General features: G+C 42.3%; 1 protein-coding gene across 4 annotated transcripts in view; it reads left to right on the top strand.

Annotated features, from left to right (window-relative positions):
• The window catches only part of sox6 (SRY-box transcription factor 6), a 151818-nt gene that overhangs the window by 34305 nt on the left and 101004 nt on the right, over window positions 1–16509 (top strand). For all 4 annotated transcript variants that reach the window (XM_061670893.1, XM_061670895.1, XM_061670894.1 and 1 more), the window contains one exon: window positions 16070–16310. In XM_061670893.1, coding sequence (XP_061526877.1) covers window positions 16070–16310 — 241 coding nt within the window. The remainder of the gene's footprint in view (window positions 1–16069; window positions 16311–16509) is intronic.

Raw genomic sequence — 16509 nt, forward strand, 5'->3', positions numbered from 1 at the left:
CATATAGCTGTGGAAGACCCTTTATGTTAGTTTTGTGAAAAGGAAACTGTGAGGGAAAAAAAGGAAGGAAGACGGACAGAGATCTGAAAAGGGAGAGGAAGGTAAGCAAAGGGAGCGAGCAAAGGAAAGAGATGTCTTCAGTGTCTGTCTACTCCCAATAGACTGGACCCCCCACAATCCCCCCCTTGCATTTCTGCCATTATTTGATGTAATGAAAGGAGAAAGTGTGTAACACTGAGATTGTTAATTAATTTAGTCTAACAAGATGAAGATAAATGAAACCCACTGAAGGTTGACTAGGCTAAGGGGCTCACTTAGCATTCCTCCTGCCCTCCAGCTTTCTCCCTCTCAGTGGCTCACAATGGAGCACAGCCAAGAGTGCAGCTCTGTGCTTCGTCCAACTCTCACCCCATAGGAAGTTTACCTATATGTACAGTGAATTAAAAAAAAGTCTACACCCCAAAATTGCAAATTGCCAGGTTTTGGTCATGTAAAAAATCAGACAGATGCAGTACATCCTTTCAATAACAATTTCCACCATTGATGTGACCTACGACCTGAACGAGAAAAAATAAGAAGAAAAGAAATCCTTTCAAGAGTGGAAGCCTACTAGAACACCTGAACTTTATTTTGGGGTTAATCGGAGGTACTTTAAATCGTTACAGATGTGTGCTGACTCCCATTTAACATGAGTTTGTATGTGATTAGTTAATTCTGACAAAAGCCACATTCCAGTTAGAAGAGGGTGTACACACTTGTGCAACCACATTATCTCAGTTGTTTTTATTTGTACTGCCTCTCTCTAAAATATTTTATTTGAATTGACTTACAAATGGCGGAAAAAGTTTTGAAATTACTGAGTTTTTTTGTTTTTGTTTTTTATATCACAAAAACCCGGCATTTGAACAGGGGTGTGTACATTTTTTTTATCCACTGTATAGCCATTTATCTTTGTCTTCATTTCCAAAGGGGTTGGGCCAGATTTGCAATGGCGCATAGATTAGCAATTATCTAATGGAGTCATCTTGACATGTTCAATAAAACTCAGCTGACATTCCCGATTAGTGAATTACTCATTTGACTTTTTCAGTGTATGTGCAGAATCACTTGTCAAATGTGACATTATGTGATTTTTTTTCTTTTCTTTTTTTTTTCCAGGTGCAACTATTCACATTTTATTAACATCTGTTAAATGATACCAGAGTATGCAAATAGAGCTACGTGATGTACAGTAAATGTCTACTCTGTCAACTAATGTTTGAGCGCCCAAAATGTGCAAGGTTGTCTTCTGTGAAACCAGACAGTTGACAGTTCCGAAAATATGTGTAGTCTATCAGGGTCTTTCTTCCTCAGTGGACCCTTTGTACAGGATCTTCATGACAGCACAGGCCAGTTATTATCACTCCCCTTCCTCGCTCCCTGTTGTTCTCAAGTCCTTAACAATGGCTCGTTGATTGTATGAGAAGCATCAGAACAACTACGTATTCTGTTTTGTCGACAGGACATCGTTTCAAAGCGCAATAGTTGATAATGGCCTCATTATTGTTATTCTTGGAGCTGGCCTCAGGAGAAACGAGTAGCACATGACTATTTACTCAAAGGTCGATCAGGCCATCACAAAGACTCCTAGCCAACAGAATCATGGCTGATTACATGCGAGCATGGGATTTTGGCCAAATAGGCTCTTCAGTGTAAGGTGTTAATCAAAGTTACTGGTGGATAGAGGAGCGCCGACGTCAACATGTCACCATAGGACAATGGAGATTGTCAAAGGTTTTTTTCAGTGGCCGTTTTCTGGATCTGTTGGTCACACCGAGCGATGCGACCGAGCGACGCGGAATTGTCGCACAGTGTTCTGCAACTAGTCTGCAGCAACTGAATGAGCAACTGTCGGGAGAATGGCAGCTGAACAGCGTCGCTCTGTTGATGATCTACCCGCTAATCAAAACTGCCGTGTTGTATCACATGATTCACATCATAAATGAGGTTTCTGGCTACGAAACGACTGTCAGCCAGTTGCTGCCGAGCCGTACCAATAAAGTAAATATAGTAAATGTATTGTGTTTTACAATAATACTTATAGTCAAAGTCACATCTGTACCTGTGGCTAAAAAAGTGAAGCGTGGAGAGTCTCTGTCGCTGAAACGCACCAGTGCAGTCATTTGCAAGAACCTCCCACATACTGTATCCACACTTTCTCCTTGGTTCTCAACCGTTTCCTCTCTTTGTATTCATATTACTTAGCTACAGTGGCCACGGATAGATTCACAAAGATACATTGTTGGTAGTAAAAAGAAAAGTTTCTGATTAATCAAGTGGAATTAATGGATGATCTCTGATCGTACATTGTTTGCAAATCCCTGCGCTAAGTAACAAAACCACAAGTCTAGCCCATTTAAAGTAAAACAAAAAAAACAAAAAAAAAAACAGCTTTATGTCATACCCCTTAAACAGAAAGCACTTGTCCGAAAACAAAACGACATCTGAAGTTGATGCGGGCCTCTGCATTTCCACACACTCATTTCCACATCCTTCCCTCTGACTGGCTCACACTAATCTCAGTACATGTAACGGTTGTGCAGTATTGTTTTGTTAGTTCCAACTCCAAAATGGTCCTCCGACTTTTAGTCACCATTTTCAGAAGCTCTCAGAGAAACTGAGCACAAAACCGCAAAGCAAGATAACGTTTTGCATGTGTCACTGCAGTTTGTGTTGGGCTTCGGCTACATCATAGACTCTGTGTTGAGCCACTATAAATCAGACTTCATATTGGAAAAGGACCTTCTAAATGAATCGCTTTTTGTTGTTGTTGTCGCTGAGTTATTGACTCGAGTTCTTTGACTCAATAATAGTGCCATTGTGACATTTTCCAAACGGCACTGTTTTAATTCAATCCTTGAAAATCTCTCGGTCATAATAGCGTTTCAAAATGGTCTTAGCTGTAAAACAGCTTTCACAAGCGCTACTAAACGTGAAGATAGCTGCTTCTCCCAGCTATAATGCTCCATGACTACCGACGAACAGAATCTGTTTCTCTTTGAGTTTTATGTCCCTTATTACAGCTGCGATACGTCTGCTCACATTCAGCTAATTTATGGCCGAGGCCAGCGCAACAGCAGTATAGGTTAATGAATTTGGCATTACTAATGAAATGTTATTGAAGGATGAATATGAATCCTGTGGGCTGGGCGGCCATATCGGTCGGGGGAAGTGAGTGGAGAGGAGAAGGAGATCGAGGACTTTTCTGCACTTTCTCTTTGCTGCAGTCAGACAATGAGCAAAACCTGAGAAGCGAACGTCAAGGCAGCGTAGACGCGGACGCAGGTCAGAGGACAGACGCAGGAGCTTCAAACGCTCTCCTTATTAAATGAGAAATAACATTTGAAATAGGATGTTTCTTTTGCATTCCCACGACTATGTAGTATTTGCGGTCGTTATGGGCTCGGCTCACTCTCTTGCTGAAAACAAAAATGTCGAAGTCCATCCAGCAGGATCTGCTCAAACAAAACGGGACCAGGGTAACGGCGTGGAATATTCAGCAATTATTTCATTCTGACGTAAACTCTCCACTCGGTGTGTTGAGGAAAAATGATCAATTTTATTCCTGGATTCAAAATATTTCCCCTAACCTGTAAAAGTAAGTCTGTTTATAAAGTGCGTATAAAACACTTTCAAATCCTTTAGCTGCCTCCACAAATTCCTAGAGAATTGTGGCAAACACTAACTTAACAACGGAGAAAAATGTTATGATTCATCGGAGTTAATGACGATGTTTTTATTCCACACAGCGTCTCTTTTTCGGAGGGTTTGTGCATATATATTTTTTGAAAATCACCAATTGCTAATGGATCATAATAAATCCATAGTTCCAAGCTTGCTTTTCACACTTGGTGAAATATCAGATATTCTTTGTGAGAGCTAAAGTATTCCATTTAGAATTCAATTATCATGTTAGCTTAGTGATTAGACTTTAGTCCTCCAGGAATCAGAGCTCTCAGCTCCACTCTATTCCACTTCCCCTGCAATCACATCCCCTTGATGAATTGCGCATATAATTACCGAAGTTATTGAATATGCAGATCGCTGCTGACTCTTCATGTGTGCTTCATATTGCATCAACTGTAACTATATCAAACAAGGCTTTTTTTAGGGGTTTAAAAAAAAAAAAATGCTAATAATGAGAAGGGACCCACTGTGAACTCAAATATGAGATCATACAATGTCAAGATTCAGCGTTGTGGCCGTGTTTTTGTGTACTCTCGGACGAGGCTCTGGTCCGAGCAGATAATTGGCACCGTGCGGCTACGTGTGCCATGACAACCAGTCTGAGTGGCCGGCCAGCTTGCGTGCAAGGTGTTTATGAATGTGTCCAACATGAGGTATTTCTTCCATGTTACACTGTGTTGCTGCCATGCTCTTACACCCTTAAATGTGATGCAATTCTCATGAGTGGATAGAGTGGCACTTGCAAGCAGGCACACCCACAGTTTGGGAAATTCTGAAACCTCTGATAGCTTTATGAAAGCTTTCTTAAAAATCACAGCAGAAAACAATTGTGCCATTTTTATTTTTATTTTTTTAAAGCAGTGACAATAGAAATTACATGAATTTATTTGTTTGCATCTCTCATGGATTTCCCCAGGTTAGGTTGAATACACAATTGAGAATACGGGGAAACTGAGGAAACCAGGTCCTGCGTGTATGGAGGAAACTAGACCTGTATTTTTAGCCTGTGCTGCAGCTGACATGACAGGTTGATGCTGAGCGACGGCCCACTTGATTGCAGCAAGGATTGTCTTTGGATGAACTCTGCATAGTACAATAATTAGACCAAAAAAAAAAAAAAGGGAAAGGTTTGCTTGTTGTGAGGACAATAAGAACATTTATTGCTTTGCCAACTTCAGAAATTAGTTTTTAAAAGAAGCCCAATGACCAACATTGGTTCTGACAAAGTGCCCAAGACACAAATACAGACACCAATCATTATGGGCTGTACAATTCAGCATTACCATGACCTTAAAACAACAACAACTAAATTAAAGGCTGTTTTATTTTTTTTTCCCTACCTGCAGTGAGGAACACACTTAAAGTCGAGTTTGCAATAATAATAATAATAGTTAAAAAAAACAACAACACACTTTGTCATATTTGTTAAAATACTCATTTGGACTTGACAGTATTATGATCAGTCGTCTCGGACCCCATCTTGTGTCTTTAATTTGATATGCAAAAACCCATCCCGCCCGAAGAAAAACAACCAATCAGGGACAGAGAGCTGTGAGGGCACTCGTGGTCACACCCCTTGTAAGATATATCAAAACATTTAGTGTTATAGTAACACTCCATTTCGAACAAGGTGGTTTTCTGGGGTAACAAGGTAGCAGGTATAATTTGAGTATCAAATTAGAAGCATGAGATGGTGCTCGAGATGAATGTTTTTTTACAGATCCTATTTATCATGTACTACTGTCAAGTCATAGTGACTGTTTTAACAAATGTGAAAAAAAGGGGGGGGATAGCAAACGCAAACAACCTTGTTTTAAGCCCACACCATTGTTTGTGTACTTTCTACATGCTGAAGAATCTGTGAACGATGCAGCTGTTGCCTGCACTTGAGTAGAAAGCAAACAGACACGAACATGCTTCTTGCTTATGTGTGAAAGTGGAGAGCAAAAACACTGTCGAACAACTTGAATCCTTAACAAATATTTGTCTGGCCTTCGCTCGCAATTTGCCTTCTGTTTACTTTGTGTATTTTCAAAAAGATTGATGACGGCCTGAAAACATTTTTGTCTATTTTATGTTCGAGCTTATTGACTGTGGCATTGGTCATTTTGGACCGACTTTGGATATTAGACAGTTATTGATGAACTGACTTTCAAAATAATTCTTTTTGAGTGACGAAAATGAAATGGAAAGACATTAGATATTCGACACAACGGAGTCGGCCGGGGCAGGAGGCTGCCAAGGAAACGCAGGCCCTTGGCCCTTGGCCCTTGGCCCTTGCCCAACCACACACAAATGGTGCTGCAGCACACTTGGGGCTTTAAAAAAAAAAAAAAAAAAACAAAAAAAGTAATTGACTTAATTATTTCACTTCAAAGCCTACCCTTGCGATTTACTGTCTACTGAAAAACATGGAGTCGAAAAGGTATTAGTCTCGTTAAGGGAGTTTCTAAACTGCCTGGGGACCCCAGGTAAGAAGGAGTATGGACCCCTCCCCCCACAAAAAAAAATTAAAGTAAAACCAATATTTGTATATTATAAAAGTAAAACCATACTAATGAATAACTAACAACTTAACAACAAACTTCGCGTAGATTGTATAAAAAAAAATAAAAAATAAAATACATTTTCACTAAGTAAAAAAACAGAATGGGAAGAAAGAATTTGAGAATTGTTGACAAATTGGCATCACTTCTTTCATTACCATTGGTATTTTTTTTTGTTTCATCCTTTTCTTGTTTTTTTCATTTTTATTTTTACGTGTCCAGAGTGTTCAGGTTGCTTCATTTTTGTTGTGTGTTTGAGGACGAGCCTGTTCTATAGGCGGTCCCGTCGGGGAGGTTCCCGAATCCTGATGAGTACGCCGCTATACTAAGCGGAACATCACGTGAAAAAAGGTTAGCGCACTTCCTGTGCATGCTACGCTAGCGAGCATGAGTGCGGTTTAATGACATGATTGTTTGAAGCCGAACTTGCTGAAATTCATTTTTTCTTTCTGGCTGGTGTCTTCGGACAAAAGTTAAATACGTGTATATTATTTATTCATGCAAACATAATATGAAATATGTTTAAAAAAAAGACACCGTACACATTTAAAGTTGCTGCGGTGGCTTTGTCACGGCCCACTTCGCCATTCACCGAACCGGGAGGAAGTGCTTAGACCTGTTTTGCCAATTGCGGAAGTAGGTTGCGCATACAGTATAGCGGATTTGTGTTCATCTAAAAAGCCCAGATGTCACACTGAGTGAGTCAACTTTGGGAGTGAATTGAGACAAGATCATTATTTTGGTATTCATACTTTTTGTGGCATTTTTGTTTGGCGGTGCGCCGTGAGATTTTTCTAAAATGAGCGCCTGTGCTCAAGAAATGTTGGGGAAACACTGGTCTGAGCAGTCAGACACAAGCTTCGTGGTAGGCCGATGAGACATTTTGTGTTTCGGTCGGCGTCTGAGCCGCTACAGCCCGCGCCCGCTTCCCTGGAGCGCGCGCAACATTTTTCTGTTCACCCATGACTGTCAGCCCGTTGATTTTTACGACTAGTGTGTTTCACGTTCATTTACTCATCTTTTCTCTGTGCTGACCCGTGATTCTCAGCATCACTAAAAAGCACTTCATTCATGTCTTATGTGAACCAAATGTTGGGGCAATTACTAGGATCAGTGGGTGGACCTAGTTTTTTGTTTCTTGTATCAGCTGTCAATCGCTCGAGCTAACTTTTAACCGGCTCCAAACAGAGCTTCATCTGGTCCTTCACATTTGCTCTTCTTCTTCCTGTCCAACCTGTCAGAATGCCACACACTGTTGACCATGCTTTCTATTCAGTGTGGGCAAATTAATTGGTTTCAGTGGCTTAAATCAGCAATCAGTGTCAGTTTCCCCAAAAATAATAAGGCTTAATCATAAATCTTTGAGGAGTGGCTCGCCTCTCTGGTGGAGCAAATGAATTACCCCTGTTCTGATTTTCCAATTGACGTGTCACATAAAACCCGGCTACTCCACCCCCTACTCTCGCTCAGCTCCTCTTCCCAAAAGCAGAATCCAAAGTGGCAAAAGAAGAGTACACACACTTTTGGTGTGCTCAATAAATGTATGCAGACCCAATTATAACAATAGAATAGTTTAATTATAATCCTGTTAAATGTCTTTTCTCCTCTCCTACAAAACACTGAGCTTTAACAAGTACTTTTATTAGACACTCTGAAGCAAAATCATATATATGCTGTATAATATATATATATATATATTTTTTTTTTTACAAAGGGAGAGATGTCAGGTTGCTGGGAGTGCACTTGAAGCACAATCCGTTGGATTCGAAGTGCAACGCTCCAACCCCTCGTCGTCCATCACACCTACAATGTAGTTATAGGATGAGAATAAAAGCAAACGCGCTCACTTTTGCCTTCTTGCAGGAAAGGTACATTTTCTAACTTGTTAACCAAGACTGGTAGTGAGTGGGTCACTGTGCGTGCGTTCACATTGCAGAAGTCTCTCTTCACTGGCATAACCCACTTCCAAGTAATGTGCCAATGATGACCTCATGGTGGTAAGACGATAGACTGGGGCCGACAGTTCCCCTCCCACACTGTTCTTCCTTCGAAATGACCTGTTGTCATTGAGCATTTGTCTGTTTTAGTCACTCAGACGTCCTGCTTCCCCGACTTCTCTCTTCTATTCCACCTTTTGTGCTTCTCAAATGCGATGGTTCTCCTCATGCGTGGGCACCCCCCACTTCGCTCCTCAACTCACTTGTCTGGCAACCGTACGAGATGTTAACACTGAATTTGTTGAAGGTCAGCCGTTTGTTGCAAACTTTGCAGCCCGCAGAAGAAGTTATCTTTGTAAATGACAGAGTGGACATGGCTTGAATGGCGCTTTGTTTACGGTTGTACAAAAAGGGGGCCCCACTCTATATTTCATCTGTCACCATTGCTTTTCTTTCCCTCAACAATGCTTGATTGTTGCCATGAAAATTTCACGTTCCACGAACAGGAGATTTCTGTATTATTATGCTCTTGCCAAATTCCGATCTCTGTTTTCCTTCTCCTGCTCACAAAGGGCTCATAACTTACTGTCAAGTGTGGAAAGCCACAAAGCTCCACTGTTGCTCGGCAAATAGGCTCGTGTCGGTGGATGGCCCGACTCGCTGTGAGGTTTGCTTAAGTGGAGCAGCAGCAACAGCAGCAACGCAAGACCCTTTGGGAACTAGCAGGTTTAGTGCAAAAAAAAAAATAGAAGGGAAAAAAAAAGATGGCGACAAAGAAAGAGGGCAAAAGCATCAATAGCTTTACTTGTCTCAGTCTTTAGTTTTCTGCCAAACTGTTTAGTTGCCTAAACGCTTGTTGTTTTTTTTTCTCAACATGAATTGAATAATGTCAGTTAGCAGTACAGCGGTGCCTTGAGTTACAAGCCGTCGTTTGGCTGATTTGTGCCTTGACTGGCAAGCGCAAACGAATTCTGTATGGTGGCAGCGACTCAATTCGCGTAATGACAAGCAGCAGTTTAGCAGATGCGAGGAGTAAATGTTTTTTTTGTTTTAAAAAGTGGATTCAAGCTGTTTATTGCCACTCTCATTTGTCAAACTAAACGTAAAACAAAGACAATTACATGTGTATTTAAAACAGCTACATAACCTTTTGCTAATGCTAACACATAATGGGGAACACCATAGGCAACGATTAGCATGGACGTGCCGGTGTTAAAACCCTTTAAGCAACAGGTATTTGAAGGAAAGCGGTGCGGCAACACCTGTAGACAGTCAATATAACAATAGTTACAGTCATATATTCTTTATCCTCTGTTTAGAATGACTTCTTACTGCTGGGGAGTTATGATGCATCTTCGGTCTCCATATATATTCCTATGGCTATGTTTATTTGACATCATTCTATTTAGTTTTTTAAAGTATAATATTGTAGCGTGCAATTTTTCTCATTTAAAAACACATCACAAAGTTTTTGGGGGTAGCGGCCGGAACGGATAATGGCGTTTTGATTCATTTCAACGGAGATCGATGATTTGAGATGCCGGTGTTTTCAATTACGGGCACGGTCATGACCTTTTCTAGTCAATAACCATGCAGTAGGTGTATAAGGTGAACTTGTTTGTATCCCGAGGAACTGAGGGAGCGTTATGGCATCCGGTTCTGAACTACTTAACTGGGATCAGGAAAGGGGCCACGGGTACAGGGGAGGAGGCGGTGGAGGGGAGGGCGTGGAGGGATTTAATGTGCGAGTGCTCATCGACCCTTCGCGAGGAGTCAGACAGGAACACTTAAGCACTGTCACACCTGCGTGTGCCTTTGCCTTGCGCGGAGCAAGGACACCAGGCACGCCGTTCATGGCAGCTGCACAAGTGTTTCAAGTGAGCGAGGAGGCGCTTCCTCCAGCGACATATTATTGCAAATAATTTACCCTGCAAAGTAATTATCAATACTCGGCTCAATATGTAAAGTGCCCACTCCAGGTGGCTCGCCTAATTTGCTCTGGGCGGCCGTCGCACGGGTTTTAGCAATGCGGTAACGGTGGCCACGTCTAATAGAGAAGGTATCAGGAGAGAGTGTGAAGTGGGGGATGACGTACAGATGTAATTGAGTTGACTTTTTGCAGGGGAAGGTCAAGAATAATGGAGGAACAATTTTACAAAATTAATTTGGACAACTCTCCAGCCACTTCACCGCAGTAGTTGGAAAAATATGGATCTTCCCGACCATTTGCTTTATTTGAATACCATTATCTTTAATGACATTGTCAGCTGAGGTTTAAGACATTCTAACAGACTGCAAAGAAAACTTTACACCAAAAAAAAAGTCTTCCAAAATCCTCCTGTTGGAATTCCACGGTGACTCAAAATGCGTGTGCGTGTGCGATTTGGCGAGTGAGTGTGTGCGATTTACAGCCTTTTATTACGAGTCGATTATGTACCCAGAAAGCTGGCGGCTGCACAGCATGGCACAATCACAATGGAGGGTGATAATTTAATTGTGCTAAACGGTGGATTCCGTGTCAATGCTCCTCCAGCTGGGAGCTGTCAGGTAGTAATATCTCATTATGGCAGGTGAAGAACCCTGAGGAACCCTACCACGACACCTGTTAGAACAGGAGGAACCCCTGAAGGGAAACCAGCAGATGATTATGCTCATCTCATGCGCACACTCACACACGTCTTTAAATCCCCAAAGTAATCACTTCACGAACTGTAATCCAAATGTTTATACAACCCCAATTCCAATGAAGTTGGGACGTTGTATGAAACATAAATAAAAACAGAATACAATGATTTGTAAATCATGTTCAACCTATATTTAATTGAACACACTACAAAGACAAGACATTTAATGTGCAAACTGATAAACTTTATTGTTTTTAGCAAATAATCGTGAACTTAGCATTTTATGGCTGCAACACGTTCCAAAGAAGCTGGGACAGGGTCATGTTTACCACTGTGTTACATCACCTTTTCTTTGAACAACATTCAATAAACGTTTGGGAACTGAGGACACTAATTGTTGAAGCTTTGGAGGTGGAATTCTTTCCCATTCTTGCTTGATGTACAACTTCAGCTGTTCAACAGTCCGGGGTCTCCGTTGTCGTATTTTACGCTTCATAATGCGCCACACATTTTCAATGGGAGACAGGTCTGGTCTGCAGGCAGGCCAGTCTAGTACCTGCACTCTTTTACGACAAAGCCACGCTGTTGTAACACATGCAGAATTTGATATCATCTTGCTGAAATAAGCAGGGGCATCCATGAAAAAGATGTTGCTTGGATGGCAGCATATGTTTCTCCAAAACCTGTATGTCCCTTTCAGCATTAATGGTGCCTTTACAGATGTGTAACTTACCCATATCATTGGCACTAACACAGCCCCATACCATCACAGATGCTGGCTTTTGAACTTTGCGTCCATAACAGTCCGGAATGGTTCTTTTCCTCTTTGGCCCGGACGACACGACGTCCACAATTTCCAAAAACAATTTGAAATGTGGACTCGTCGGACCACAGAATACTTTTCCACTTTGCGTCAGTCCATCATAGATGAGCTCGGGCCCAGAGAAGCCGGCGGCGTTTCTGGGTGTTGTTGATTAATGGCTTTTGGTTTGCATATTAGAGTTTCAAGTTGCCCTTACGGATGTAGCGCCAAACTGTATTTACTGACATTGGTTTTCTGAAGTGTTCCTGAGCCCATGCGGTGATATCCTTTACACATTGATGTCGGTTTTTGATGCAGTGCCGCCCGACGGATCGAAGGTCACGGGCATTCGATGTTGGTTTTCGGCCCTGCCGCTTACATGCAGTGATTTCACCAGATTTTCTGAACCTTTTGATGACATTATGGACCGTAGAGGATGAAATCCCTAAATTCCTTGCAATTGTATGTTGAGGAACATTATCCTTAAACTGTTGGACTATTTTCTCACGCACTTGTTTACAAAGAGGTGAACCTCGCCCCATCTTTGCTTGTGAATGACTGAGCAATTCAGGGAAGCTCCTTTTTCTAGCCAATCATGGCACCCACCTGTTCCCAATGAGCCTGTTCACCTGTGGGATGTTCCAAACAGGTGTTGGATGAGCATTCCTCAACTTTCGCAGTCTTTTTTGCCACCTGTGCCAGCTTTTTTGGAACGTGTTGCAGCCATAAAATTAATGAAGTTAAGGATTATTAGCTAAAAAATATCAATTTTATCATTTTGAACATTAAATATAACTGTCTTTGTAGTGTATTCAATTCAATATAGGTTGAACATGATTTGCAAATCATTGTATTCTGTCTTTATTTATGTTTAACACAACGTCCCAACTTCATTGGAATTTGGGTTGTACAATGATGCATTGTATTTTCTATGCACGGTAATTAATGAAATGAACATTTTAAAATCCTTGTGGGTGATTAATGGCTTGAGGAATACACTGTGCACGACATTGGAATTGACTGATTTACAGCTCAACTTGGTTAATCAGAGGCCCCCACAAATCCAGAAAGTTTATCTTAATCTACTTGTATCTGTCAAGCATCTCCGCAGGGCATATCTTGTAAGCCATTTTTTAGGGGTTGAACAACTAAAGATTTGTTGTCGTCGACTATAATGTGATGCAATTCGTGTCGAAGTAGACTAATCAGTGACGTCGTTGATATTTGTAATCTTTTTGGCGCCACGGACTGGTTTCACGTAAAGGCATACAGTATTTCGACAGACGGCATAGACACACATAAAGACAAATGATTTAAAAATTCAGCTCAACATTATCCTGAATATAGTGTAGCTCTGTGTATGTTTTCGGTCTCATCTAGCGCTCCATATCATAGCGTATTGTAAGACGCAACATCGTAGACAGGCTCCCAAAAAATGAAGCAATTCTCTGTTTCACCGTTTGTATTCCACCTCTACTTTTCATCGTATTTGAGAATAGACTTGCAAGCCGTCGGACGTATGAAGACTGCCGCTCCATAGATTATAGTCCGGCGACGGAAGCAGACTGGCGAATCGTTGGTCCTCTGTAAACTGGCTGATATGCCGAAAATATTAGCGGTTAGCAGACATCAAGTGTCAAACGTCAATGCTGATCGCTTAAACCCATAGTGTAATGCAAAGTGAATTTTGAAGTCACTGCATTTAGCCTAGCTATTTCCGTATGCACATAGAAAGCCCAAAGTTGACTGTCCCACTAGATATTATACATTTTTCATCTATAATTCAGTCTAGTTTGATGTTTGACTTACTTGTCTTGTGATCAAAACTAAGAGGCGCAAGACACTAGCAGTGGGATGGAAAAGCGGTTCGATGGAATCTGGTGATGAGTTCCTCGTGTCAATAATAGGTTAATGGTGTGACCAGGCAGACACAGCAGGTGAAGACGAAAGCGGATAGCAGAGGACAGTTTCCCCCCTCCCCCGAGTCAAAAGAGCGCCGAGATGAGTCGTGCACAACACCCCTCTAATACGCTCCAATTAAGCAGAGGTTGTTTCGCTTGATGCTGAAACATTATCACAGGGAACAATTCATGAGTCAAAGCATTCCAGGCTATATGAGCTTGCAGCAGGGGAACATAAGTCCTTCTCCTTCAATATTGTCAGCTATATATATATATGAAGGAGAGAGGCCTTCTCTTTGGGAGCTGACCCTTCCCCTCGTGGCTGCCACCCGTCTTCAAAATCACGAGGGCTTTGTCTTGGAGAAAGTGGGCACGAAGACAGCGTTTCATGCACTTATTGATTAGTTTGGCTGGCCAGCTGTCCATTGTTATGGCGTAATCAAGCATGCGGGATGGCAGCCTGTCAAGGATTTATAAACTTCAAGCTTTTTTTCTGTGTACCATACAAAGGCATAGTTGAGCTCCACTCCACTCATTCCAAAAGTTCCAGAATACACGAGATGTACTTTTGTTTGCATGAGAGGCCAAGCCTGTAAAAAGTGTGCTTGATTTTAGAGATGGTTCATTTGTACGTGCTTACACCCACACTGGAATGAATGTAACTCCTTATTTTCTCCTCATAAATTGCTTTTACTGTGTCAACGCCGATCGCGTCGCTGTGCGATCCCCGCTCCAGTATGAGAAATAAAATGCCATATTATATTTTCAAAGAAATATTTCCCCTTTCAGTGACATGAGGTGGTATTGTATGGGCCGCGTCAGGGGAGGGGGCGGGGCAGAGGCAGTACTCGGCACTCTTTAGCTGCCTGAGCGCCGAACCTCCTCGCTCTGCTAATAAATGATTAACTCCTGCTGACAAATACTGTTACGGAGCCTGCCGCCGATCTGTTGCATTCTTTAACGAGATCGCTGTAGACACATGTTACAGGAGGATGGAGTCTCCGTCCTGCGCGCCCCCTCCATCCCCTTGTCTTGCTCACGCCTCAGCAGTTTGACTGATGGCTGGAGACTCACGTGAAAGTGCCTGAGAGACTGAATATTTCAGTGGTAAAATAATGCCACTTGATTTACTGTGTAATACAAAAGCAGTGCTTTGTTTCACTCTCACACTCCATTGAGGACAAGGCGTTTGTTGCACTCCAGGCTGGGGCTTTTTGGGCGCATTAATAAAAAATATGCCAGCGCACACACACGTCTTCTCCTTGTAGCTTTCATTTCTCAGCCCTCGATTACAATTGTAATGCACATTCTGAGATTTCCGATCGACAGTACTCGATGGTGAGAACTCTTTTCATTGGATATAACGACAGGAAACTACGTGATGGCTGACTTTCAAATTGAAGGCCAAGTCTTGCTACACAAAGGTGGCAACACATGCAGGCACACGAAAGGACGGAAGCATTGAAAGACATACAGACGCACAGGTACACAGGCCTACTGACAGAGCAGCAGACAGAGGTTTCAGGCAGCTACCTGGCCTCAGTCAGTGAGCTTGTTTGTTCAGCTGCTGAGACGCATGGCATGAACTTAGGCCACCTTTGTTTAGGCCGACTCCCCGCTCGGGCCGATCTGCCACAGTGCGCCAGTGTGCGCGTGTGGATGTGAACCACTGGAACAGACAAGTAAATGTTTCTCAGTCATCTAAGACAAGCCACTTGAAGGAGTTTCAAACACACCTAGGTGACTGTTCACGAGATATTAGTTGAACTTACTTTATAGTTTGGTATCTTTTATCGAAAACAGTGAAGGCAATTATTTCACGATAGATGTTAAAAATAAGGCAGTAAAGTTTTTTTTTGCTCCTGGAAATGCTAAAATGAACAAGAGCACCGCTAAAATGTCTAAAATTTTAGCATAGTGCGCTTTTGAAAAATCTGAATTAAAGAAAGAAATGTCTTTTTACTGAATCAGAATCAGAATCATCTTTATTTGCCAAGTATGTCCAAAAAACACACGAGGGATTTGTCTCCGGTCGTCGGAGCCGCTCTCGTACGACAACAGACAGACAATTGACAGAGAACGCTTTTGTGACATAAAGACATTGAGAAAAAAAAAAAACATTCACTGAGCAATAAAGGGTTGCTAGTTATCTGGTAATGCCGGTACATCATGCACTGAATGCATGAATGGTTAAATTTTGTTTTTGGCCTGGCCGACAGCCCCGCTGTCTGGCCGACCCGCTGCCTGGGTATCTCGGAGTTTGGCCCGGACTCCGAGCGGGCACAGTTCCAGGCCGAGATCAAGCCAATCCATCTGCATTAAACAAAAGATTAGGGACCCCGCAGCCTGCTGCGGGTACCCCTCAGGCAGTCAGGTTGAACGTTGTAGCACAGGTGCACTTCTTGTAGTTCCGAATGCCGAATAACAACTTCTACAACTTCCTGTAAGCCTTGAGGAAACAACAGCGTTTTTGTGCAGCAGTCCCATTTGTATTCAATTCATATTAATAAAGTGTCCTTTTCTCACTCTGCAGCAGAGTCATGTCTTCCAAGCAAGCCACGTCTCCTTTTGCCTCTGTGGTTGACGGAGATGATGCCATGAGCCAGGAGCACTTGTCTTGGGAAAAAGAGGAGACGGCTGACGCCCACTGCACACCGCAGCTGCCGCTGCACAATCTGCTCCATGGAAAAGCCCATCTTGATGAAATGCAGCCGCTGAGCAGCGTACCCCCAGAGAGCGACTGGGACAGCTTGGTGTCTGCCCAACAACGCATGGTGAGACACAAAACAAAACATACAGTACAAGTGTGCCCGCACTGAGGTTGACTAAGAACGCATACAAAAGTTGAACGCAAAGAAGCCAGAGTGTGTGATGTCCCCCCCTTACATATAATGGTTTTGATTCATGGAAAAATCAAAACAACCTTTTTCAGTGCAGCCATACCATTCACCATCCGTCTCATAACAAGCTCCT

This window comes from Phycodurus eques, chromosome 2 (genome assembly GCF_024500275.1).
Source record: "Phycodurus eques isolate BA_2022a chromosome 2, UOR_Pequ_1.1, whole genome shotgun sequence".
Lineage (NCBI taxonomy): Eukaryota > Metazoa > Chordata > Actinopteri > Syngnathiformes > Syngnathidae > Phycodurus > Phycodurus eques.